The sequence below is a fragment of the Leguminivora glycinivorella genome, chromosome 21 (assembly GCF_023078275.1).
Source record: "Leguminivora glycinivorella isolate SPB_JAAS2020 chromosome 21, LegGlyc_1.1, whole genome shotgun sequence".
Lineage (NCBI taxonomy): Eukaryota > Metazoa > Arthropoda > Insecta > Lepidoptera > Tortricidae > Leguminivora > Leguminivora glycinivorella.
The window spans coordinates 6,911,351-6,938,034 of NC_062991.1; the positions used below are offsets into that span (position 1 = coordinate 6,911,351).

At 39.9% G+C, this 26,684-nt stretch overlaps 1 protein-coding gene across 1 annotated transcript in view; it reads right to left on the reverse strand.

The window, feature by feature from the left end:
• Positions 1–624: 624 nt before the first annotated feature.
• Positions 625–26,684, reverse strand: part of LOC125237395 (zinc finger protein GLI4) — a 179,662-nt gene continuing 153,602 nt past the window's right edge. Inside the window, 19 exon segments of the mRNA XM_048144430.1 lie at positions 625–3,671; positions 3,957–4,094; positions 4,875–4,979; positions 5,057–5,122; positions 5,690–5,780; positions 6,421–6,537; positions 7,113–7,233; positions 8,014–8,173; positions 8,656–8,754; positions 9,147–9,322; positions 9,471–9,588; positions 9,977–10,071; positions 10,074–10,140; positions 10,755–10,949; positions 11,815–11,977; positions 12,453–12,596; positions 13,695–13,869; positions 14,273–14,476; positions 15,117–15,209. Coding sequence (XP_048000387.1) covers positions 1,512–3,671; positions 3,957–4,094; positions 4,875–4,979; positions 5,057–5,122; positions 5,690–5,780; positions 6,421–6,537; positions 7,113–7,233; positions 8,014–8,173; positions 8,656–8,754; positions 9,147–9,322; positions 9,471–9,588; positions 9,977–10,071; positions 10,074–10,140; positions 10,755–10,949; positions 11,815–11,977; positions 12,453–12,596; positions 13,695–13,869; positions 14,273–14,476; positions 15,117–15,209 — 4,487 coding nt within the window. The 3' untranslated portion in view covers positions 625–1,511.

Below are 26,684 nucleotides of genomic sequence, written 5' to 3' on the forward strand. Positions count from 1 at the left end.
CCGTCTTTCACAGCAAAATGGAGCGACGAATCGACGTGATTTTTTAAGTGGAGATAGATGCAGGGATGAAACTGACATAGGCTACTTTTGGTCTCTTTCTATAGCGAGTGAAGCCGTTTAAATCATTTAGTAAAAGAGTAGGGTGGTGTTATTCTCGTTGTTGTTGAGATAGTTGAGTGGGATGAACATATAGGCAACTAGCTTAGAGACAAAAAGTAGCCTATCGTCGGGGATAGTGCAATACCGCGTAACTAACAAAGTCAATAAGTTCAAATTTCCTTGTAAATTGTTCCCGTGTTGAGCTCTATGTGTTTTGTTAGATACGCGGTATTGCACTATCCCCGACGCTATGTCACTTTCCATCCAACTATCTCTACCTAAAAATTCATGTCAATCGGTCGCTCCGTTTTGCCGTGATTGACGGACAAACAAACAGACACACACACTTTCCCATTTATAATAATAGTATGGATATTAAAGTTGTCCGTATTAAATGAAAAAGAAAAATTAATTTCTAAGACTAAAGTTTTCAAGGTTTATGTAGACGCTCGCCTAGACAGTGCACGCATCAAAATATCTAATGACACGAGCGAATAAACAAGGTTAAAAATAAACACACTAAGCTTCATGATAGGATGTTTTATTTAATAGTTTCATAAAAATATTGTTCACAGATGTTCGCGGTCGCGAGAACAGAAAAACAATAAGTTATTACGATACGGTTTATCTATTACAATCATTTGTGCGGTCATTTTGTTTGCTTTAAATAATAAAAATTAACAAACTTACAAAAATCTTAGTCTAGTAATCTCATAATAAAATCTAAAAACTAGGAGATTCCATGTCTCGAAGCAAAATATTGCTTTAATTATTTTACAAACTAACATTTAAAAAGTACATTTACTTATACTTAAGTAGTGTTACAAAATATCAACAAACAGTAAAAATTCTAGAAAATGTTTTGTACAGATTTTGATCTATTTTATTTGATTCTATTATTGTCTAACTAATAATCTCAAAGGTCACTTGCATGTAAGTCAATTCAGTTGCACCTAAATATTTATTGACCACGAGAATCTTCATTTATAAAACACTATAGGAATATTTAATATTGCTACAAAATTAGTTCAAAACACGTACAAATTTAAGGCACACAGTTGACAGAATTTCCCTTGTAGCATCTTAAAATCCTATGTACAATCTATGTACATCCTAGATTAACATACATCTACAATATAAAAATATCGCTTCAATTCTCATACAATATTGTACTTACTTAAGATGGAAGACATACTTTAACAAAGTTTACATTATGTACAATACTTTATGTGCTTGTCTTTTGTCAAAACGTTTACGCTAATGTACTTGAAACATTTGAGCCTAAATTTAGAAATTTATAATTAATCAGTCTACATTGCATAAGTTCGTTTAACAACCATAGTTTTAGGTGCACCATTATCAGATCTAAATTCGACTTTAGCGTGAACACATTTAGCATATAAAAATTACAACTATTGGATCATCTGGAGGTACTGGTTTTCTTCATAAAACGAAGACAGGGAGGTTTGGAGATCGTTCACAACCATGTTGTCGCCGCCTTGCAGAGGGTGCGTGCTGCTGGAGACCATCTCAGAGCTCTTCCAGTTCTCGCAATTCTCAACATACTCCAGGGTCCTCTGGTAGGTTTCCTGCCGCATCGTACTCGCGTTCTGATTCTTTTTCCTTGCGTTCGTGGCTTCAATCTGTGACTGCGATATGTCCCAAACTTGAACATCACTGGCCTGATTATTCTGACTTCTTAAACTATTCATGCTGCAATCAGTCTGCTGCTCTCCATTCTTGACCATCTGATTGCAATTCATCGGTGGTCTTACTCCGTTCACCGGCTTCTGGCTTCCAGTAGACATGTTCACAGAGTTCTGAGCGGATTTTTGCATGTTGTGTTTGTTGAACTGATTGCCGGGATAGTCCCACTGGATGTAAGGTCTCTGGTTATTGTAATATTGGTTGTTGTTCATCATGGCTTGATTGTATTGATGATTGTTTTTAGGTGGAGGTGGGCCCATAACATTGGCAGCGTTGACCACAGCATTGTAAGGAGGAGGTTGTGGATATTGCATGTTCTGGTTGTATTGATTATTCTGCATGGGCGGGCATTGGTTCTGTTGCTCGCAGTAGCTGTTTAAAGCCCCTCTCGCCATATTGCCGCTGTTGTCAACGCTCATCACTGAAGACCTTGACATTTGCACTTGATGCATTTGGTTCTGCTGATTGGGGTAGTTCATCGGTGGTTGATAATTCGGCGGCATCATTTGATTATTGTACATCATATTGGGATGATTTTGGTTTATTTGTTGCATGCTAGGCATTTGATTTTGGTTAAATTGTTGCATTGGATATTGCTGCATATTTTGCTGACGCATATTGTTACCATTCTGCTGGTTTTGAATTGGATAGTTGGGTGGTTGATTGTAGTTTTGGTTTTGATATTGATTTTGGACGTTGGTGTAGTTTTTGCTAACGGCTTTAGGATTACAATTTTGACGGTTTTGTGGGTAGTTAGGTGGCATGCTTTGCATGTGTTGCTGATTCATATTCATGTTCATCATCATGTTTTGATTAGGGTTTTGGGGAGGGTTTACCGGTATATTGGGTACGTTTTGCATCATCGGACTCGTCACGTTTTGAGCCATAGGGCTTTGTAGACTGGGATGCATCGGACTGGGCATGCCATGGCTCATGGGGCTCGGCATATTTTGATTCATAGGACTCGCCATGTTGACGGCTGGACTCGCCATGTTTTGAGACATAGGGCTGCCGATGTTATTGTGACGGGGACTCATCATGATCTGGTTCGGCATTTGAGGGCTCATCAAACTCTGCATGCTCTGTGGGCTCATAGCATTGTGCTGTGGGGACATGACGCTCATAACGCTCTGAGGGCTCATAACGTTGTAAACACTTGGTGGGCTCATGACGTTATGGGGTATGTTGTGGGGACTCATAACGCTCTGTGGACTCATAGCGCTATGAGGTAAGCTTTGTGGACTGAGCATACTGTGAGGCAAAGTCTGAGGACTCATAACCGTCTGCGGAGTAATTACCATGGTTTTCGGACTCATAGTCGTGTTTTGTTTCTGAGGTAGAAGATTTGCTCTCATCCTGTTAGGCTCCGGCTGACTCGCCGCCATAGTTTGTAAAGACTGCAAAGGATTTGTAGATACAGTACTCGTCGGTGGTTTCTTGTAGTCCTCGCACTGTTCGGTGGGGACTTCGGGTATAACCTGTTCCTGTAACGGGTTCTTGTCGTCGGGCGACTTGGCGGCTAGTAAAGAGCCGCTGTTGCCCGACATGCTAACGTCTAACGACCTTAAATCGACTGGAATATCACTTATATTGAGATCACTACCTATGGCACCTAGATTTTTGAGTAGAGAATCGTCACTGGTCGCTACGTCACTGATTTTGTCACTAGAATTGTTAGCGTTCTGGTCGCGAGAGGCATTGTCTTTGGTTGCACTGTCCTGGTCCTTGTCGGCCTCGGGCTCAGGGGCGGCGGAGTCGTTCTTGGCTGGTGCTACCGAGTCGGTTCCCAATATTGATTGGTTAAGATATTGCATCATTTCGTCTGGTATCACCAGCTTGTTCTCCACCATTTCTCCTTCCGCGACCTAGGAAAAGACAAAAAAAAAACTATTGAGCAAAATTGTCGAGTGTAATTGAAACATAGAAAAAAGTTACAACGGTGTGGACCAGTAAACTGATTTAGATTCAGAATGAGTACACTCTCGGGTCTTTCTAGAAGAATCCATCATAAATGGCGACTTTGGCTAAGATGGGTTAAGCTCTGACGGAAGAAAGCAAAGATGACTGACTACAGGCTGGAAATGTTTTTTTAGCCCGGGACGGCCGGGAATCGAAAAACAGGAACTACTATAATAGGATTTGATATTTACCTGTTCGAGGTTGACTTCTTGGTTGGGGTGGTGCACCTGTGCGGTGGTGACCACCACCGTGCTGGTCGAGTTGGAGCGCGACTCCTTGTACACCGGTTCGTGCTCGTCCTCCGTCTTGAACGGGAATGGAGCGTCACCCTGGAAAGAACATCAAACATTAGGAATTTAACAATGTTAATAAGGTGAAGGCGACTATGGGATATGGTTTAAACCCTGACCAGAAATATATGACTATGCGCCATGTTGCGGAATTTCATTAGAACTATTTTCTTCATACTATTCTGAACTGTCACCGCATACATCAAAATAACATATATATAGTCAGCCTCCCCTTCCTCTACCTTCTGGTCAGGCTTTAAATTTTGGCGTAGAAGAGGCTGGCAAGCTGCCACTGAAAACTGCAATGTCTGCAATGTCACAGTTTCGAAGTCTTTCAACCCCTTATTTGCCAAGAGTGGCTGAGAGACTGAAACTTGACTAGTTTCATATGCTCTGCCTACCCCTTTATGGGATACAGGCTTGATTGTATGTATATTATGTACGTGTATGCTGATAAGGAAAGACTTTCAGGCTGGTATAGCATCTGCAAGATTCTTCAAGAGTAATATTGTTATGCTGGGTGATGTATTTTTACGTTGTTAAGATATTATAAAAGTGTGTATGTAATTTTAGACACCAGGTTTGTTCAACCACTTTATCTGCTTACTAAAACTGTTTGCTTACTTGACATGTTGTCTTCTTTGTATTATAAAAAAGCTTACCACGTCATCAGTCCCGCAGGGGTATGGCCGGTAGCTCTGCGTCTGATCAGACTCAGATTGGACTGCTCCGAGAGTTTCCTGTCCTCCTCTTTCACTTGGACGTTGAGGTCCAGTTCCACCCCTAACTCTAGAGTAATACCTTCTATAAACTACTCACCACATCATCAGTCCCGCAGGGGTACGGCTGGTAGCTCTGCGTCTGATCACTGAGGTTGGACTGCTCCGAGAGTCTCCTGGCCTCCTCTTTCACTTGGACGTTGGGGTCCAGTTCTGCGTCTGATCACTGAGGTTGGACTGCTCCGAGAGTCTCCTGGCCTCCTCTTTCACTTGGACGTTGGGGTCGAGTTCCAGCGCTAGCTCTTCAGCTCGCACCTCTGAACATGTCACCCCGCGGAGAAGGACGGCCTAGAAACCAAAATATTGTAAAATTAGAAAGGCAATTAGTTTTTAGAACTTTAAACTTCACAACAAAATCAAAAGTTAAGATTTAGATTTCTAAGAGTTATTTTTACTGGGGCCAGGATGAACGGTCCGCTCATATCTGGAGCAAATCCGCAAAAGTAGAACTAGCTACCTTTTCGTGCTTAGAGCATCATTCGCAACCCATAGCATACAATTTTTAAAATTAGGGATGACGATTACATAAAAAAAATAGCATTCTGTTTAGTTCGTCAGTTAGATCGTCCAAAAATACTAAACACATATTTTTCGCTTTTTCTAATTAAAGAAAAAATACAAATATATAAGCATCAAAGTTCTGAGTGGGGGCTTGTGACGTCACTTCTAAGTAAAAATTGTACCTAGGCCTGACGTCACACGAAACTTCAACGCACTGTACCGTCGTCATTTTTCGTTTACGAGAAAAAATAAAAAATACGTGTAGTTCTTTGATGATCTAACTGACGGACTACTTAATTAGTTTTTTTTTAGTCGTCTCGCCTTTGGTATCTAAACCAAGAAATGAGTCTTTACCTGATTGCCTTGGGATGTCCGGACGGCTTGCACGGCGGCGAGAGCGGAGGAAGGTGCTGGTGCGTATCCCACGCACGAAACTTGACTAGATCTGGAAAAACATTTAGCACCTTAAAGGCATCGGTCGACATAGAAAAGTATTGTGAAGTCTTAGCTAAAACAGGGCAATAAATTAAATTTTTACTGACTCTCAGTATTAGAACTAGATGTTCCGTCAATTTAGTTAAAGTAATTACTAAAATTTTGTTTGTTTCACGCTTAAGTGATTTGTAATCTTAGAGAAATAAAAATGTTAAATAAATGACTACAATGTTACACCTTGTTTCAGGAGGATTATCTGCACAGAGACGGTAGTGTCAATGTGAGATCCGTCATTGAAGATGGTACTTCGTCATAACAGAAAAATATAATGCAAATCAGTAAAACATAACCAAGGACGTGAGTATTACACGGTGCCGCCTCGGCGCCTTCACCGCACCTCCGTGCTATGCACATGAGTCCGCGCGGAGGCGGCACCGTGTACTCGTGCTATAAGGGTTACCCTTAACCTGTCGACGCGAAATCGGCTCTAACCGACCAAAAATCGCTGGTTACTGAAGAAACTTACCCGTCGTCGTAACTGAACGCCTCTGTACGCATGTCCATACTAACAAGCGTACGCGTTTAAAGTCGATTCCGCGTCCATATGTTTGGGGAGACCCTATGGTTCTGTATTATAATGAGGTGTTTACCTGCGGCTGCTATCCGGGGACAGCTGGTCGTAGACGCCGTGCGGGACGAGCCGCGCCGGCGCCGGCGCCGCGCCCACCACGGACGCTTGGCTGCTCTTGCGGGAGATGTCTGACGACCTGGAAGTAGTTCGAATGTTTTTGTGAATGTTCTGCGGAATTAAGGCCAGCCCTCTTTCGTTTATGGAGCCACGTGACAATAAGCTTTCTTTATTCGCGAGCTTCACTCGCTTTAAATTCGTATATTGCAAAATTCCACCCCCCATTTCAGAGAAGTTAGGGGTTAGAAAGAAACAAAAAGTAGCTTAAGTCACCCTCCATGACCTCCATCCCTTCAACTATCTCCACTTAAAAAATCACGTCAGTTCGTTGCTCCGTTTTGCCGTGAAAGACAGACTAATAAACAGACACACACGTTGCCACTAGTATGGATTTACAAAGACAACGCGTAGTGTAAAACTGGTGGATAACCTCAAAACTATGTACGTAAAAATATTGAGAAATTTAAGATCTGCGTTCTTGTCGGTGAATCAATTTACACGCAATTCTTTCGCTTGACAGCCTGATATGATGTATCACAAAATCAAAACAAGTCAAATTCAGTTTCACGGTGACAGAGGCTAGTTGAGAATTAAAAAGCTGGTCTGACATTAAAGGAGACTACGAAACGAATAGTGGAATAATAAAATACATACCGTGCACTATAAAGGCTACTGCCAGAAGATATTCCTGAGTCCCGCCTCGTGTTCGGCATCCCAGTCTTGATCTCTGCTCCTACGTTCGTGTTGCCCAGATCTGTGCGACCAGGTGCAGCAGCTACAATTGAAAACAATTAGGAAATTTATTAATCTGGTTAACTCCTGTCACCGCGGTCAAGGCCGACGCGATCCTAAGAAATACGCTAACATTTTTGAAGTATAAAACCAATAAAGATTTTAGAGCTGAATATGCTCTGGAACTATCTAAACTGCTTCCCAGACTGGGTTTTGATTGCTCGAAGTACTATAAAAAACAGTTTTATTTTTTTTATACTACGTCGATGGCAAACAAGCATACGGCCCGCCTGATGTTAAGCGGTCACCGTAACCTATGGACGCCTGCAACTCAAACAGTGTCACATGCGCGTTGCCACGCCATTAGAAACTTGTACATTCCCTTTTGCTGTGTTAAGTACACAGCAAGAAGGAGTGTACCTATAAGTTCTAAGGAGGGTTCGGGTTGCCGACAACTCAAAGGACAATAGACGGAACAAGTTAGTTCCGTAAGTCCTCCCGTCATCAGCACACCGCACCCTCGTTGAGCTCTGGCAGCCTTACTCACCGGCAGGAACACAACACTATGAGTAGGGTCTAGTGCGGTCTTCTGTAAGGCGGAGGTACTACCCCAGTTGGGATTTGCTCTAGAGTGGCACTGAAGCCGAGAAGGTCCTGGTAACTAAGCAATTTCCCTCCTCCTAAGTCAAAGTCATATTCTGGTGGCATGAGGCGGTTTGACGGCCATATTGTTTTTCAAACGCGGCAAGAGACATCCTACTCCATCCATGACTTTTTATTCCTGGTAGCTAAGCGTCAACACAATATTAATGCTATTTCTTACCTCCTCCCAAGTCAACACCGTGTCCCGGCGGCATGAGGCGATTGACGGCCATTTTGTTTTGCAGGCGCGGCATGTGATGGTGCCGTGGCTCACCAATGGCTACCATGGCGCGTAACATCAGAGGCAGTTGGCCTACTTCACCCACGACCTCTTGTTCCACCTGGAAGTTATCAAAAGATTCGATACACTTTGTTTTATTGAGGGATAAGTCAAGATAAAGTTTAAGGGAACAAGTCCATGGTGGGATCGGGATCCCTTGACATTTTTTATCAGCGACAATAATCGAATAGTTTCTCGAAAGGCCAGCAGATCAGAACAGGCACTTCAGCTTGAAGATGGATTTTTTTATAGGACATTCTTTCACAGATTAACTGAGTCCCACGGTAAGCTCAGGAAGGTTTGTGTTGTGGGTACTCAGACAACGATATAATTATATAAATACTTATATACCTACATAGAAAACATTCATGACTCAGGAACAAATATCTGTGCTCATCACACAAATAACCCTTGCCCTTACCGACTACGCCAGACCGGTCGCCAGAATTCTTGAGTGAACAAGTTTAGTTACAAATGCTGGTCTTATTAATTGTAATAAAACTTGCTATAATTAAAGTACGAGTATTAGATTTATTTAACTACCTCTCCGTCTAGCCTGAAGTAAGGAGCGCCGTTTTCGTCACTGAAGCCACCCAAGCCAGAACCGCCGAAGTCCAAATCTCCGCCACACTGAGCTGACAACTGTAAAGAAATATAATTTTCATTATAATATCGTTATTGACGAAAGTAGAAGCACTGCTTACCTTGATTGAGGAGAACATTTCTGGCATATTTACTACCTACTAATAGGGACTCCGATCTCATCAGATCTCTAGAAAAACCCGCTTTGTTCCTCCTGAATCAGCGAAGACGAAGCGAGTCTAACCTAGGAGTGGATTGACATACCTGATGTCCTGAAGTATGCAGCCTAAGTGGCAGTGGCGATGTGAGACTTTCGCTCTTGACGGAGGCCGAACAAGTGTGGACATGGACTCCAATGAGAACTCTGTCATCCTTCAACCCCGGGAAGGACCCCAAAAGACCAGATTCAGCGGAGTCGAAGCGAGTAATCTGGTAGTGGAATCTTGACATACCTGATGTGCTGGAGTATGCAGCCCAATTGGAAGTGGCGACGCGGGGCTCTCGCTCTTGACGGAAGCCGACGAAGTATGCCCGCGAATTCCGATCGGAACTCCACCTTCTTCTGACCGTGGTGAGGAACCTGCTCCACCGCCGCCGGACTCTGCGGAGTCGTCGCCGCGACTGCAACCTGGAAAATGAAAAAGTTTTATGAATCTTTCTCACTTGATAGTCTTCTCAAAAGGTCAGCGCTGGGCAGCGCAGCGATAATATTTAAAATGTATTAAAAGGAAATGATACGCAACAAATATTGGTAGAATTGGTAATTGGTAGATTACCTTTATGTTTCTTGCTGGCATAGAACTCTGCACCGTGAACAGTCTTCACATGTTTCCTAAGAGACGACGGGTCTGTATACCGCTTTGTGCAGCCAGGCGCCTTACATACATAGGGTTTCTGAAAATAAATATAAGACATTGAATACATCAGATTGGGAGCGAATACTCGTAGTTTAAAATTAAGATCAAGGGCGGATTACGCTAAACTACATATTGTCTTGTTTAAAGTTTTAGCTCTAGGAAATTTCATAGATTTCTTTGCTAACTAAAGTCATACTCGTTGTTCCGCCCGTCATTTGGGATTTTGGAAAATTTATAGGTCCAAAATATTCACAGTTGGAGTCAAAACTTGTCTACAACCAAACAAGGAATCTAATCAGGCTTTAAGTAGTCCAAAAAAAGAAGAGTTTTCATTTAAGTATGATTGGTTTTATTTTTCAACAGTGTTCCTGGTTCCTGGTGAGTTTTTAGATTTAAATTCCAAAGTCTTTTACTTTGGAATTTACCTCATTGCTATGCGTCCGGTTCTGATGCTTCGCCCTGTCGCTCGCGTTGGAGAAGGCTTTGGCGCAGCCCGGGTATTCGCAAGTGTAAGGTTTTCACCCGTGTGGCTTCGGAGGTGGGTCTTCAGGTTTTCCAGACGGGAGTAAGCTTTACAGCAGCCTTCGAACTGGAAGGGAATTGATAAAGTTTATTATTATTGAGCTTTATTTTGTAGGACTGGTGTATTAATTAGAAGAAAATTACGTATTTCCACTTTATCGCCCTCTACCAACACAAAGCCTGTATAAAAACTATTGTATTGGTGTGTTTAAATTGTAATCAGTACTCAAAAAAAGTCAATGAGTGAATTGTAGTAAATTCTTTTGAGGAACACTAGATGCAGTGTTGATCAGTCGTTTCTTATGTCGTTCTAGTATCGTTATCTACGCATGAAACTTTCCAGTTTTGTATTCTGTTACTGATAAAACTTGTATGTTGCCATACTACAACGGTATACCCCTAGAGAATATGTCGCCGCGAGATAGACTACCCGTCCTTATGTCATTAATACTATTAGAAGAAGACGTGTGATCTACCTCGCGGCGACATACTCTCGAGGCAATCATGTGCTAGGCCTACTGTTATTATAATTAGGGACTATTTCATCCTCTATGGTGCTCCACAGGTTCTAGATGAAAATTATTGTGAAAGGAACATGAACCTCTCGCATGCCGCGTTTATTTTTTTCATATGGTTTCCTCGTATGCGGATCCGCGTTCGCTACGAGAAGTTATGACTCACCGTGCACTTATGCGGCTTCTCCCCAGTATGCCTCCGCATATGCACGACCAGCATATACTGCGCTTTAAACGGCTTCTCGTCCCGGGAGCAGCCGACCCAGCGACACACGAACGCCTTCTTGCTTGCGTGGATGTGGTCTGTGTTTATGTGCTTTACTAGGTCGTCTTGCGTTGGGAACTCTAGTTTGCAATCCACCTGGAAGAACGAACATATTCATGAGCTTGTTTATATCTTCCAATTATAACATGGTTAGCAGGTTAGCATTCGAACTCTTTATCGCTGGGAGGACAGTGTGGCTTTAAGCCTCTGGCAAGAGGCTGCGCAGGATCGGGACAGGTCTCGTTTCGGTGACCAAGATTCTCTTTGGATCGCTCAGCCAAAAATAGTTAGTTGTAGTTTATTTTAGCAATAATATAAATTGTGCACATGACTTGAAAGTGAAGCACTTTTGGCTATTTTAATACCTTCTGCGTCATTTTATGGTTACGCAGAAATACCAGCAAGAGAAATATGACGACAATTATGTATATGGTGCTTTACGTGTCCCGCTCTTCAAGAAACATGATTGTAGCATTTCAGTTCAGTCTCCTAAATTTTTTACGACAGTTTTCAAAACGCTCTTTCCTAACCTATTCATGGTGACAAAGACCTAATTATATTCGCCCAGGACAGAACATTGAGAAGTATTTACTCAAACTCCTTCTCTCTTTAGTTTCACCGAAGACTTAAGTAACTCCGTATAGACAGCTACAGTCTAAGAAAAAAACGTACCTCAGGACCATATAGGAAAAGGTACGGAGGCCTAGATGGTGTTACACCTTTGGGGTACGCTCAGCTAGATGGCGCTAATATTAATATTTGACATTTTAACACATATCGAGCTAAGAATATGGACCAAATTGTCAAAACTGAGGTTCAAAAGTTTTAAGCCTGTGTCAAGAGATCAGGCAGTCTATGCACTGTGATTACACATTTTACTTCGACAGTAACTCTCTATAATAATCGATCCTCTTTGGTTTCACTAAGCCAGCAAAATAAGGTAGTAAGTACAAATACTTACCCAATGACAGTTAGTCTCAATGAAGTCTCCAGGTTCGTCTTTGGAGTCGAGACCGTCATGGACCGTACTCTCCGCGGCAGCTGATAAAGGCTTGTTGCTGTGATGGTTGTCTCGGTGCATCAGGCTCTGTGGGGACTTACGTTGTGTCATCCCTGATGAAGCACTGTGAAAAGAGAGAAAGATTAGAATCAGTAGGACAGCATCTCAGTTCTATGAGCAGAGGAGAAAAGGCGGAACAATCTATTGCCCTGTTAAGTTTGCTTGTCCTCCTCAATCTGACAAGTAACGTAAGTCATAAACAGTCAGTATATTTCAGTGTAAGTCCGTTTTCACATTATCCGATCCGATATCGAATGTCGGAAGAATTGTAATAAAAAAATCTAAATTGGCGCCTGTAATGTATGGGATGTATCCGTATCGGATCGGATAATGTGAAAACGCACTAACCGTGAATCCTGTTCATCTGCGGCTATACTTTTGTGACCTATGAGTTTGTTACCAATATCCTACCTATCAGGATTTAACTTCTCATAAAACGTACGAAAGTAAGTCGTAAAAACTGTTTTTCTCCATGATGGTAAGGTATGGTAAGTTCTATCATGAATAGTACATATACTGGAAATCTTGAGATGGTTTACCTATCGGCCTCCATGATGCTAGTAACTTCTGGCTGCTGTGGTGGTTGCTGCAGATGATGAGGAGGGGATCCGTCCATGCCTAAACCTTGTCGGATGTCCACGGGTGTCCCCATTAGGAGCTGCGTGGGCGATGATATGTGGGATCTGTCAAGAATTATATGAGTTAAAACCTAGTACTTATAGATTTGGTCATTTAAGCTTGAACAAAAGGAGTTATATTTTACTAGCTTTTGCCCGCGGCTTCGCTCGCGTTGAATTAGAAAATACCTCTACTATTTATTTATTTAAATAAATAGTAGAGGTATAATAAATTACTATTAATTATTAGGTATTAGGATTATTAGGTATTATTAATTATTAGGTAGTAGGATAATAAATTACCTCTACTATTTATTTATTTAATGCTAGCTTTTGCCCGCTGCTTCGCTCGCGTTAGAAATAGACAAAAAGTAGCCTATGTCACTCTCCATCCCTTCAACTATCTCCACTTAAAAAATCATGTCAATTCGTCGCTCCGTTTGGCCATGAAAGACGAACAAACAAACAGACACACACACTTTCCCATTTATAATATTAGTATGGATACTAGAGGTAATTGAGTTCTACGAATAAAATTACGAGAGTTTTTGTTGTCGTTGTGTCTCCCAGTCGCAGATATCCGGAATATCTGGTTTTGGTATCCTCCTATATTGTAGGACTACTGGTTTTATCTTTGTCCTTCGTCCTTCCATAATATATATTTTAGCCACTAGGTGAATACAACAGGGCTAACCCAGTGAAGATAAGCAAAGCCAAGCGTGTGTGCGTTTGAGTCAGTAGTACCTATCCCTTATCCCTTCAGTTAAGATGCCCAGCAGTTGTCAAGTTATAAGAGACAGAAACATGTCTTACCTGTGTATGCCATGTGCAGCTACGCGGCCGCAAGTGCTGGGTCGAGTAACATGCCCGCCACAACGCCATCTCTCGCAAGCAGCTGTCACTTCCTGAGACAGATATATATGTCGAACCTGTGTATCCCAGCTACTAAGCGCATGGGCAGCGTGATGCGCGGCCGCGGCCGCCGCTGCTGGTGATCTGGGTCGAGTAACACTCCGCCCACCAAAACGCCATCTCTCGTCAGCAGGTGTCTCTTCATGAGACAGAGATATACATCTTACCTGTGTATCCCAGCTACTAAGAGACACCAGCAGCCACCACCTCTCGCCAGCAGCTGTCACTTCATGAGACAGATATATATCTTACCTGTGTATCCCAGCCACTAGGTGCGCATGCGCGGCATGATGAGCAGCAGCAGCAGCCGCTTGCTGATGCGCAGGGTCGAGTAACACTCCGCCCCCCAAAACTCCCCCGCCGCCTCTCGCCAGCAACTGTTGTGCCAGTGACGCGTGAGACAGCGAGAGGGCTGGGGATATCGCGCCTGGAATTTTATAAACCATTCTGTTATTTAGGTGGACCGTTTACCAAAGCAAATAATAACAAATTTCTAAGAATGGGAGAGGGCCAGGATGCTAAGAGGGCGTATCTGGGAAGACCAACTGGTGACCCACCCAGCGGGTCGGCCAAGATACCGCTGGCAGGACAGTGTGATGGCAGATTTGTGTCAGCTACAAGCCGATAATTGGTAGGAAGCCGCGCATGATCGGGATAAGTTGCGTGCTCTCGTTTTGGAGGTCAAAATTCTCTTTGGATCGCAGATCCATAATATTTAGTTAGATACCAAAGTACAAGACTCCTTCAAATCTCCTCAAGGGTTACGATTGCGTAACCCTGAATGTGTGGTGAATTGTCATGAGTTTAAGAGAATATGAAGTCGTATTTACCAGCGCTGAGATGTCCATAGCTGCCCGTAGATGCGGCCGAAGGCGCCCTCACAGCCAAGCTTGCCGGCGAAGCCCGGATCACCGCCGCCAAGTCTAAAGACTCCGCCGAGTAGGGACTCCAGGATACAGCCCGTTTGCGGTTGGCTGAGGCACCTATCGCGCCGCCGGATAGCCTGAGACGCGTTGGGGAGGCTATTCTTGATCCTGTAAAGAAATGAGTTGATAGTTTTTTAAAATGCCATTTTAGACATAATTACCTATTTTTTATCATAAATGGGCTTACTCTTGGCCACAGACTAGCCAAAGGCAAAGACGTGGCCTACGATGGAGTGAGCTCGGCCAGATGGCTGTACACTCTTGATTTACCTAGGTATTTCCTGACCTAACTTTAACGAGCTTGATTTATTCATACATTTGTATATGTAAACACATGGGGAAATTCTCCTATGCTAATTTCTATTACGTCTGGTTTGAGTCAATGCCTAATTTGTAAGTAGATGATACTCCCGTGTCCACGTCAAGTTTCCAAAGATTCACCGCCAGTTCAGAACAGGGCCTGAAAGTACCGACAAACGCCCTTTGTTTGACAAACTTTTTTTATTATAAATGGGTTTACTCTTGGCCACAGACTAGCCAAAGGCAAAGACGTGGCCTACGATGGAGTGAGCTCGCCCAGAAGATGCCTGTTCACTCTTGATTTGAAGGTTGTTGTTGAAATATTTAGAATGCAGAAAGGTTTATATTGGGTTTCATCCGTAGTTCAGACTTCTTTGGTCAAACGGCTGATAAAGTGCGTTATTTGGGTTTCTTTTTTACTCAGGATCTCAATCGACGAATGGCTTACCTTCTAAACTAAGTTGAAAGTCCTGACTGGCCAGCGTGCTGCCGACGTGTAACTCCGGGTGAAGACTCCTCGCTGCACTTAGGTATTCTAACCCTGAAACAAATCAAATTAGCCGTTAGTATTACAATTATAAATTACTAACTTTTGCCCACGGCTTCGCTCGCGTTAGAAAGAGACAATAAGTAGCCTATGTCACTCTGCATCCCTTCAACTATCTCCTCTTAAAAAATCTCGACAATTCGTAGCTCCGTTTTGCCGTGAAAGACGGACAAACAAACAGACACACACACTTTCCCATTTATAATACTAGTATGGATTCTGGAGGGAGCAAGGGTCGGAAGGGTCGTAAAGATAAGATGGCGTGGGCGTGAGCTGAAAGGCCTCTGTACCTCTAGGGTAACTTAAAACAACTACAACATCAATACAATTTATATGAAGAAAAATACAAAATCCAAATTTATATGTCGATTTCGACTTCTTCTGACCTGGTCTTTTTGCAATATTTCCCCGGTTTGGTCGAGAAAAGTTCGCCTAGGTCTTCCACTTCCAACTGACCCTTCCACTCTTTCAATACACTTTCTTCCCACGAGCGTGTATGAGAAACGTTATAGAAGTGTGTGAAGCGAAAGTGGTTTGTCAGGATCGTAGCAAATGGAAATCCGTGATCTCTGCCTACCTCTCCGGGAAACAGGCGTGATTGTATGTCTTTACAATGTAAATTTACTAAATTTATATGTGTACACACTTGTGTATATTTGCTACTGTCGAGCTCTGGCTAATGATGCACAAGAATAAATAGAATAACGACAAGAAATAGTTTATCGAACCCAAAACGAATACCTATTTGTATTTGTTATAAATAAAATACGTTGCACCAGGGGCTCACTCCGCAATTCTATCGCCGCGCTACAAGTACATGTCAGCGGCCGCAAGTTCGCGGCCCATTCATTGGCAACGACCTTCGCGCGGCGCACTAAAATTCAATGTTGGCTGCTCGCGCGGTCCGTTTGTTAATGTAGGTAAGAATTTAGAATGGCGGCATTATGTGAACATCAAAGGAGTGAGCCTTCTGTACTTGTATGTTATATATTCTGTGGTTGCACTAAAATTGAGATTATTCAACTAGGTATGTGCTACGATCCAGAAAGGGGCCGCCATAAGTAGTTTGGTTGTGTTAACAATCTTGCAACTTAAAGTACAGTCAACCAATTGGAACCCTAGGCCACTGTAGAACTATGTCATAGTGACGTTCTAAATCAGAGTATAAGAAATCTCTTACTGCTTGTCATTTTGACATAGTTGTAGAGTGGCCTAGGGTTCCAATTGGTTGACTGTACAATAAGTATAACATATTAACACTATGTAAACTGTCACTATGGTGTGTATTATCAAATAAACAACAAACACTAACGCAAAATGGTCGTATTATCAATATATTCCGTCATTATTAAGTCATCAGATTACCATAATGTCAGTATAGGTATCAATTTACGGCGCTAAGCCGCCAATAAAATACAATGTGGCGCCAAATAAGGTTGGGGTACCTTTAGGACTCAATTATTTAGCCTTAACAATGCACTATTAAGACCTAAGTTGGAAATATCATGGCTCGATGATTCGATTAAGTCAAAATGGTCACACGTGGCGCCTATAATATGATGATGTATTTTTAGTCATGAGATGAGCAATATAATGGGTAAGTTTGTATGGAAATTTTATATAATAACTCTTCTTTATTGTTCTTGAGTGTGATATGTTGCTGATGTTTTGTGATAATGATTAGATACGGAGATGTATCCCTAGAATTAAACAACATTATACATACAGAATATATCCGTGAAGTATATACCTACATACACATAATTGCATATGTATTATGTAACAGATAGCTCATAGGGCTCATAGGACATAGAGGCAAGTGGATTGATGATTGTTTTACCAATGATATATAATAATAAAATTGTTTTATTTTGGTTGTTTGCATAAATCAAAATTAAACAATGTAAATAAAGTCAAACTATGCTACAAATACGTATAGGTTGTCGCTACGATCAAGTATGGCCATAACATAACTACTTATATAAATATCGCTTTTTAAGTCGTTGATTATAACACCTTGTCATTCCTAATTACTGACTACAACTAATCGTAAATTAGCATTTATAAAACCATAGGGCATATTACATTATATTTTTAAAGGAATTAGACCTTGATAAGCATATCATAAAGTCGATATATGAACTAGAAGGCATAGAAAACAGACATGACAGGTTAACGACTTAGGCTAGTTCGCTAACCCACAGATCACTTCGGCATCAGATGAAGAGATAAATTCGACAACAAAAAAATTGTGTGTGTTGTGTGTTTGTTTGTTAGAGTACTTGCCGTAAGTATAGGGAACTTTAATGTGTACCTAGACAGTTTAAAATAGAGTTTTGGAACTACATACATACAAATGTATAAGTAATATAGGTATAAAAAAAACCGGCCAAGTGCGAGTCGGACTCGCGCACCGAGGGTTCCGTACAAACCTGCAAGGTTTACAAAGTTCGTTCATTACGACAATCGAGTCATAATATATATTTTGTAATGTAACTAAAAATTTAAGGTTTTAAAAAAAATATATTATGTGATGTAACTAAAAATTTATGGTTTTCGTAATTTTTCCTTTATCTATGCTATAAGACGTTGCTTCGTACCAAATTTCAAGATTCTGAGTTCACGGGAAGCACCCTGTAGGTTTTGATTCCCTTGCAAGTGTCGAAAATTTGCGGCATAAACGGCTCTATCTTTTGATTGCGTTGGCTTAGAAGTTTGATTTTTTCACAGCTTCAAGGGACAGTAGACCTGAGTAATTGATATAAATTTCAGCTTCATACCTCCACGCGTTCCTGAGAAAAAGGGTCTTGACAGACGGACGGACGGACAGACGGACAACAAAGTGATCCTATAAGGGTTCCGTTTTTTCCTTTTGAGGTACGGAACCCTAAAAATATATTACTTGGCGGATTGCTTCAGCATAGTCAACCGGATCTTAAGACACATTACACCACTAAATAAACCTAATATTGTTTCTACAACGCGCGTGGCCTTTACACTCCTTGCATAATAGTTATTTGTGAATTGAAAAACGAGCAAGCGAAAGGATTCTATAGTTGAACCACGAGCGAAGCGAGTGGTTCGAGAATAGAATCCTGAACTTGCGAGTTTTTTAACACACGAGAAGTAAAATACATTTGCACCCGAGTGTAACACAAAACTTTTCCCCTCACTATGGCGAGGAAACTACAACGCAAAAATATATTTCGTGAAATGTAAAGTTCATCTTGTAAAGATAATTACTGGGTAAGTATAGCAGTTGGCGGTTATATCCCATACCAGCCTGTATTGAACAGTAATGTAACACGACTCACGTTAATAAATTAAAATGTCAGCGCAAACCGTCATATCATAAATAATAAATATTATAGGACATTCTTACACTGACTGAGTCTCACGGTAAGCTCTAGATGGCTTGTGTTGCAGGTACTCAGACAACGATATATACAAATACTTGCCTTATATACATAGAAAACATCCACGACTCAGGAACTCTACTCATCACACAAATAAATGCCCTTACCGGGATTCTAAGCCGGAACCGCGGCGTAGCAAGCAGGATCACTACGCGCTAGGCCAAACCGGTCATCGAAAGGTCACATATTATGCGGTGTCTATGCGAAGTAAGTAGTCTATGGTCTAACCTAAGGCTAGACGAGATTGAGATGTCATCGTTTAGACCTATTTGAATATAAACTGCCCACTTAAAGCTGTACGCTTAAGGAGTGGATTTAGCTGGTATTTTGTACAATAACGGGTATAAATACTTGTTCCTTTGTTTCATATCATATTATATGACTAGTGTGAAAACATCCATAGTGAAATTAGACAGTTGTTTAAGAGGTGTATGTTTGTGTCGTTTTAGAATTATCTATTTGTATTTGTACTTTATTAAGTACATAAATATAGGTAACTACAAGACGAAAGCAATGTCTTGAATTTGAACATTTGAGACATAGAGATTTCTACTAGCCTTCGTTTCGTGAAGCGATTGTGCTTCGATTTTTTTTAGGTGAGTGAAGTGAGTAAGATGGCCAGCATTTTTGCATTTTTCCTTGAGACTGACTTAGTAGGTGCACACTGCACACTGTTACAATAAGATGCATGGCTTCAAAAATCTAAAAAAAATTAAAAAAAAATACCTGAACCAATTTTAAAAATCCCTGTTACAAAGGAATCAAAATACTCATAGACCAAGTATTTCACGCATCTTCAATCCGCGTGATAAATATAAGGTGACGTTTACGAGTTCTCGGGAGCTGACCTCTCCCACTCCAAAAATGGCACAATATCACTTACTACGACAAGGTGTTAACTGCCAACTGACTTTAAAGCATTTAAGACGTTGTCTATCCTGTCACCATTAAGTCGATTCGCGGTCGGGTGACCAAGGATTTATGTAGATACAGGACACACAGCCGCATAAGACCTTATTGGGTGACACCCATTAATCGAGTTTGGGTTACATTTTAAATATTTCGAGCGGGAACAAAGTTGCGGCCAATTTAATGCGGTCGTGTTAGTTTAAATGGATGAATTAAAAAAAAGACGGTGAGTAATAAAATCGGAATGAAAATTTAATCGGGCTGCCAAAGGTACATTTAGGTTTAAAATGTTTATTTAAAATGATAAAGATAGTCATCCTTTGAAAAATCCTTATAATTTAACCTAATGTAACCTACCTACTTTAAATTACAGACAGTACAGTACAGTACAGGAGTAGGGTTAAAAAAATAAGAAAAAAACGGAGAACCGTATACCAATCAAGCCTATGTCGTGCGCGCAGCGTTAACTATTTATCTTTAAGACGCTGTTTTATGATCAATTGCTCCCAATACCACGATACACTTTAATTGGATTCCTTCGTTATTGTAGAAGTCCATTTATAATCGATCACGAACATCGAACCCCGTGGAGTCACACATCCGCTATAAAACTCGCATAAAAATATTAATCTCTCGCTCACAAACATTCACAACTCAACGCCACTAAAATTAGTAGTGTACAATAAACAAACCAATTTGAAATTAACCTGTCAGCGAGCTGATATATTTGGCTCGTTACCAGTCATTTTCGTTACTTCTAAACGAAATCAATTCGACCCGAGTGCGTAAACATCTCGCCGAAAACATAACATTTTCGGTTATTCATCAACCCGATTGAGCCGAACTTTCGACGCGGGGGCGTTATTTTGGCCACGAATTTCCATAATAATAACTTATGATATTATACCTCGAAAAACAAACACGCATCGCTTTAAGAAGAAAAAAGGATAAAAAGCGGTTTGATTTGTTAATCACGTTCCTTTGCTGGTGTTCTGAGCGGCTCCGAAATAATAGGTTTGCGGTGAGAGGCGCGAGCGGCCGCCAATTTAGCGAAAATCGCCAACGAACCCTTGCCCACGAAGCATGTGGTCTCCTTTTGACGCGCCGCTCGACTTCCAAACATTTTTATGTCTTCATTTTCTATGAGAACCGAAAACGGAGAAAAAAAGTTTGAAATATCGATTGGAAGTGAGTCCGTTTCGAATTCCATTAGGCTGGTCACCCTGGCGACATTGGTGTAACCGCGCGAAAAAACCTAACGTTCTTTTTTCGAATAGTGGAATGGAACGTTTGTCCAAAGGTGATATGACCGACGTATTAATTTTTATCAATGTTGATTGGGCGTAAAATTATCTGTGAGTGGCCGAGGTTGGGTCACGTTCAGCGTTAAAATATGGACGGGGAATAGCTTTGTTTGGACCGACTTTGTAACGGCAGGGCCTTTAAGTCGTCGTTCGGCAAGATGAAGGTGTTACGACTTGAATTCGTAATGTCGAGGTATATTTTATGACCGCGCCTTTTAAATATTCAAAGGATATAAATTGATATTCGACCCGCTTAATTGTAAGCATCGGATTATCTTTATAGTTAATTTATGGCTTCTCGCTAAAGTAAATTATGGTGAGACTCACACAAAGGCTTTATCGATATATATTGATAAAGATTAGGGACAGGTGAGACTTAATTTGGATCGAATTAAAAAATTATCACACTTTACAGAGTCCCTTTCTGCCTGCTATTTTCTATTAAAATTATGTAAATAGGTGTACTTCTAATCTATTGGACTTGGTAGCGTCTGAAAGTTTCTTAAAATGCATGAAAATTGGGACACGATTTTTTCTTAACAGTTTCAGTTCTTACGAGTATCAATGTACCTACATTATGTACAATTGTATTTATGGCTACGATTCCCGATCTTCTAAACGGAAGACATAATTATGTATAAATTAAAGTTTTGAAAAAAATCTCCGATATAGTGGACCACTTTTCATGAAACATGGCTAAGAACACTCCCGACTAACTCAGCTTTCAAACAAAAAAAAAGCAAAACTATTTAGTAGCTCCCGAACGGATGAACCGATTTCGGTTCATCCGTTCGGGAGCTACGATGAAACAGACAGACAGACACGTGAAACTTATAAATAACACCCCGTCGTTTTTGCATCGAGGTTTAAAAAAATGTTAAATTAGATGCATCGTTCTAACGAAATCCCTGAGTTAATCAGTTTAATCACCAAGAAAAATGCGCCTAAAAAGCTGTAAGATTATCTCACTCTCAGCATTAAAAAAAAGATAATGACCAAAACAGTTTCACCTAAACCGAGAGCATTTATTATAACATCACGTGTCATAAACCGATTAGTTCGTTAGTAATTTGTTAGGTTGCAAAAAACCGAAAAACCGCCTAACGAGGTTTTTATGAATCAGGTTTAACGCAACTTTCAAAAAGACGTAAATCACACGTGACTTCTCATAGGAAAAGGTAATTTGCTGCGGTTGGCGCTTACGCTATTATTGATTACGCTTCAATACCAATGCATGGCTATGAGACGTAAGCGCCGATCGCTTTCAGAGACCTTTTCGCATAGAACTCCACATACTGAGTGCTGTCCACAAGTAAATAAACAAAAGAACATCTCAATGCATTGAAATAGAGTTCAGTGTAACGGTTACAGGTGGATGTGCCGGTACGCCTTTGTGGGTCTTACTGGTCAGTTTCAAGGATTCGTTTTTAAGAAATAGATGTGGTTTTTTTTTTAAGTGGAGGAGTTGATATATATCACGGCTGATGTGTTTTGTTAATAGCTCTTAACGATTCCTATTAACAAGCGTTAGGTTAAGGTAGTAGATGATGTTTCTACAATTTTAATTAAGAATATGTCGAAAAAGAACGGGACACGTTCGCGTATTGTGAATCTGGGCCATTTTTTTTTCAAAGTTGTAAACCCCACCCACCCCACTTTTTTTTGGATTTGGTAATTATTATGTGGTCTACACTCAGAATCGCGAGCTCTTTCAATTCTAGTAGGAGAAAACGTTACCATTTTTTCATACATTTTGTATGGCGGTAACGGAATGGAAGGTTCGAAAAAATGTATGGAAATCTTGGGACATTTTTTTTTCTCCTATCAGGATCGAAAGAGCTCGCGATTCGTTTCGAATATTCGAAAAATACCCATGTTACAAAAAAAGGGAGGTGGACAACTTTGAAAAAAATGGCCCATCTAACCTCCAAAGTTTCGAGGACGGTGTAGTTCACGTGTTGGTAAAAAACGTAATTCATAGTTTAAAAAACTTTAGTCGAAAAACTCAAGTGAGAACTTATTAGCAGTGATCGGGGATTTGGATGCCACACGGGGTGAATGACCTCAAACATTATGCTAGTATGGATACGCCGCGGGATTCCTGGCTTTATGTGGTAAGAAAAAGGACAGTTTTTTGTCATAATATTATGTATCTACCTTTATATTATCAATTTATTGCTATTACAGGTCAATGTTTTAAAATGTCACATCAAATCAAATCATCATTGTTATTACTGCTGAATTTATTTTTCTTAATAAGAGTATAGGCCTCATTTACAGTAAAATATGTGAGTTATATAAAAAATCACTTAATTTGTTTAATTTAGTGTATTAACACACTGGCTTTTGCCCGCGGCTTCGCACGCGTTAGAAAGAGGCAAAAAGTAGCCTATATCACTCTCCATCCCTTCAACTATCTCCACCTAAAAAATCACGCCAATTCGTCGCTCCGTTTGGCCGTGAAAGACGGACAAACAAACAGATACACACACTTTCCCATTTATAATATTAGTATGGATATATTATTTTCTTAGTGACAAAGAAAGTTTACTTTTTTATATTACACATAAATACCTAAATCTCTGCACTATTTCGTTATTTTTATATTATCATTCCTATTTACCTATATCATATCATATCATAACCAATACTTGCTTATTCAATATATGTAGTTTGTTTTATATGTTACCTACACGGGAATTGCGTTTATTTTTCGACCAGTTTTTTGTAACTTCATTGTTTATGAGTTAGGGCAGTTGCTTACCATCAGGCGATCCATCTGATCATTTTCTACTATGACATAAGAAAAAATATCACGGGCCGTACGGCATATCCATATCACTGTGTCTACCTGACATCCCGCAGTGTGGCATCCAAATCCCCGATCACTGCTTATTAGACAAAAATTTGTATAATATCCAAATAATAAGTGCTTAATTTACGAAATAATAAGCCCATATTTGCATCTTCTGTTTAAATATGTACCTATTTCAAAAATATTCCATTAAACTGGTATGAAAAAACTTAAACACCATCGTTCGTAACCTAACAGCATACCTAATAACGTATCGACTAACTAGTTTTCCATCTCATTTGCACTTTTGCAATCATCTATTTCTATCTCTTTTATGGATTTCATAATAATATTCATAAAACCTTTGTTTCAACTTTTCTTTTACGAAGAAGCTTGCACTACCGAATTTAAATCAAGTTATTTTTAAAATAGCCTATTAGCAAACTTATGTTTATTCTGATTTCAACTTTATGTTTAAGAATCTAAGTTTTAATTTTTAAATGCTATATAAATGGACTTGTTAGCCGCTTTTTGAGGATTTTAAAAGTTTCATTTAAAACATTCAGTTTAGGTTATGATTTAATTTGGTTAGTCGGCTTAAGGGCGGTTATTAAAGATGGTTTAACTGAGTCTGCTGTTAAAAATGGGATATTCAGAGTTGATTGAGGTAACCTAATTTAAATGAATCCATAGGATTTAATGTTACCTCATATTTAAGCTGAAGGTAATGAATATCTGTGAAACAAATTTATACATGCCATTTATTATACCATACGAACCAAAAATATACATTTAGGTAAATTTCTCTTAACCCGTTTCACACATTAAAGAGATTTAAAATTGAGATCAAATTTTGGAAAAAAAAAAAGTAAGTAACTAAAAAAATCTCGACAATTAGGGCCGGTTGCATCAAACCGTCTGTCAAAGTTAAAGCGTTCGTTAAATATTTGCTCCATAGACATGATCTGTCTGTCAAATGTGGTTGATGCAACTGGCCCTAGAGTTAGCACATCTGACAATACAAAAGCAAAATGGCCAAGTCAAACAGTAGACCTAGGCAATCCCACATATATTATAAAGTCACGCTTGTTTCTCGGGAGGTAGGCAGACACCCCAAATTCCCACTTTTACGATGCTCACTTACCTACCTCTTTCACTTTCATAATATGATATGTGATTATATCATTTACCAGTTCATGATCCTACTTATTGCTCCTATTTCATACTTATAACTTCCCTATCAAATCAGCCACAGCTATAAATAATAAATCTATTTTAAGCCGTTAATTGTTACTGCTCTTAACGAGTAATTAAGATCAAAACAACCGGAAGGAACGGACAGACAGACATATGCGAGCAGCTTGTTGGTTTTGAGTTTCTCCTATAATTGCTTCATGTGGCATTCCAGGTTTAAAGGGCTCTTTAAATACGTTAGTTTTCATCCACACTTTGGTTTCGTTTCACCTAAACATCAGAAAGCCCTTAATACGACGACCGGTTTGTGCGTTTTCACATTATCCGATCCAATATCGGATGTCGAGCACAGATACCCCATACATTACAGTCATGGACGTTTTCCATGGAAATACATATATAAGTATTTGTTTATTATGTATATCGTTGTCTGAGTACCCACAACACAAGCCTTCTTGAGCTTACCGATCAATCTGTGTAAGAATATAATATTTATTTATTTATTTATTATTTATTACGGATAATAACGTTCATGTTTATGGGCATTTTCAGAATTTGGGACCCCCCAATTAGCGTAACTTGTTAACAAAAATTAACTCACTGTCAGTTTTGTGACGACAATTAAGCAAAACAGAATGAGACTATCGCTTAAAGTTTATGTTTTTTTATAGAAATTTCGTTTATCATGTTTATTTGATCATTTCAGTCACGCTATTCGTCCCAAATTCTGAAAATGCTCTTATTTGATAATTTGTAGTATTCTACGGTAACTCCTAAATGATTTTTGACAGAATTTCTGTAGGAATTTTATATTAGACCATATTTGTACTTTGATGGACCATTCTTTAATTGAAAGCCTCATCTGCGTCCCGTTCTTACTAGTATATCTAGTAAGAAGGGGCAATCCTATTTTTCTAGATTTTAGTTCATAAATCTAGAAAAAAAAGGATTGCCCAATTTACACACAATTCTGAATTTACATTCAGGAATTACGGAAACCAAGCAGCCGGCCTAATTAACACTGCACAAACTACCCTCCCCTAATGAGGTGTTTCTACCAAAACTCCCTGCAAGGAAAACATAAATCACTATAGTTTTTAATGTCACTAATTATTCACGAAGATATCCGAACGTGTAGGGGATCGACCAGTTTAAACGGACCTCTTATTAAATACTAGATTAAGATACAAGTGCCGAAGAGGAAAATTCGAATCGAGAAGTATTAATCGAATCGAGAGTATCGAGACCGATGGAAGTGTTGAATCGCCACGGGTTCTGAATTTCTTCTTAGCATTGTACAATATTGCACGACGTTTTACAGTAGATAGTGTAGATATATATGGCCTTTAGGAGTTTTAATATAACGTTATATTATTTATAAAAATCCATAATAAACGACAAATACAAAATATCCGTTATATCATTTTTAAAGAATGTTCGTAACGTTACTGAATAATAACGTTATAACGATATTTTTTAATAGGTATATCTCAGGATATTCAAATCTAACAATGTCATCTCTCTTTTTGTCTTATTCTTCTCCTAAATACTTGTTAACTAGTTACAAATATCAAAGGTCAAGTTATACTAGATAAAAAAAGCGTAAAAAAACGGTTTGCAAATAGAAAGTCGGCTCTGAAACTTCTGGGACCGTTAACGCGTCGACACGTGTTTTTGTGCGAATATTTGCTACCATGTGTCCATGCTCTTATTGGGTAGTTGTGACATATGGTCGTATATATTTACATTAGTTTAAGACGATTTAAAAATAAATCGTTAAGGTTAATCAAAGACTTATATGATAGTTTAATATGGAATGATGAATTATTGCCGCGTCTATAATAAAATTGTA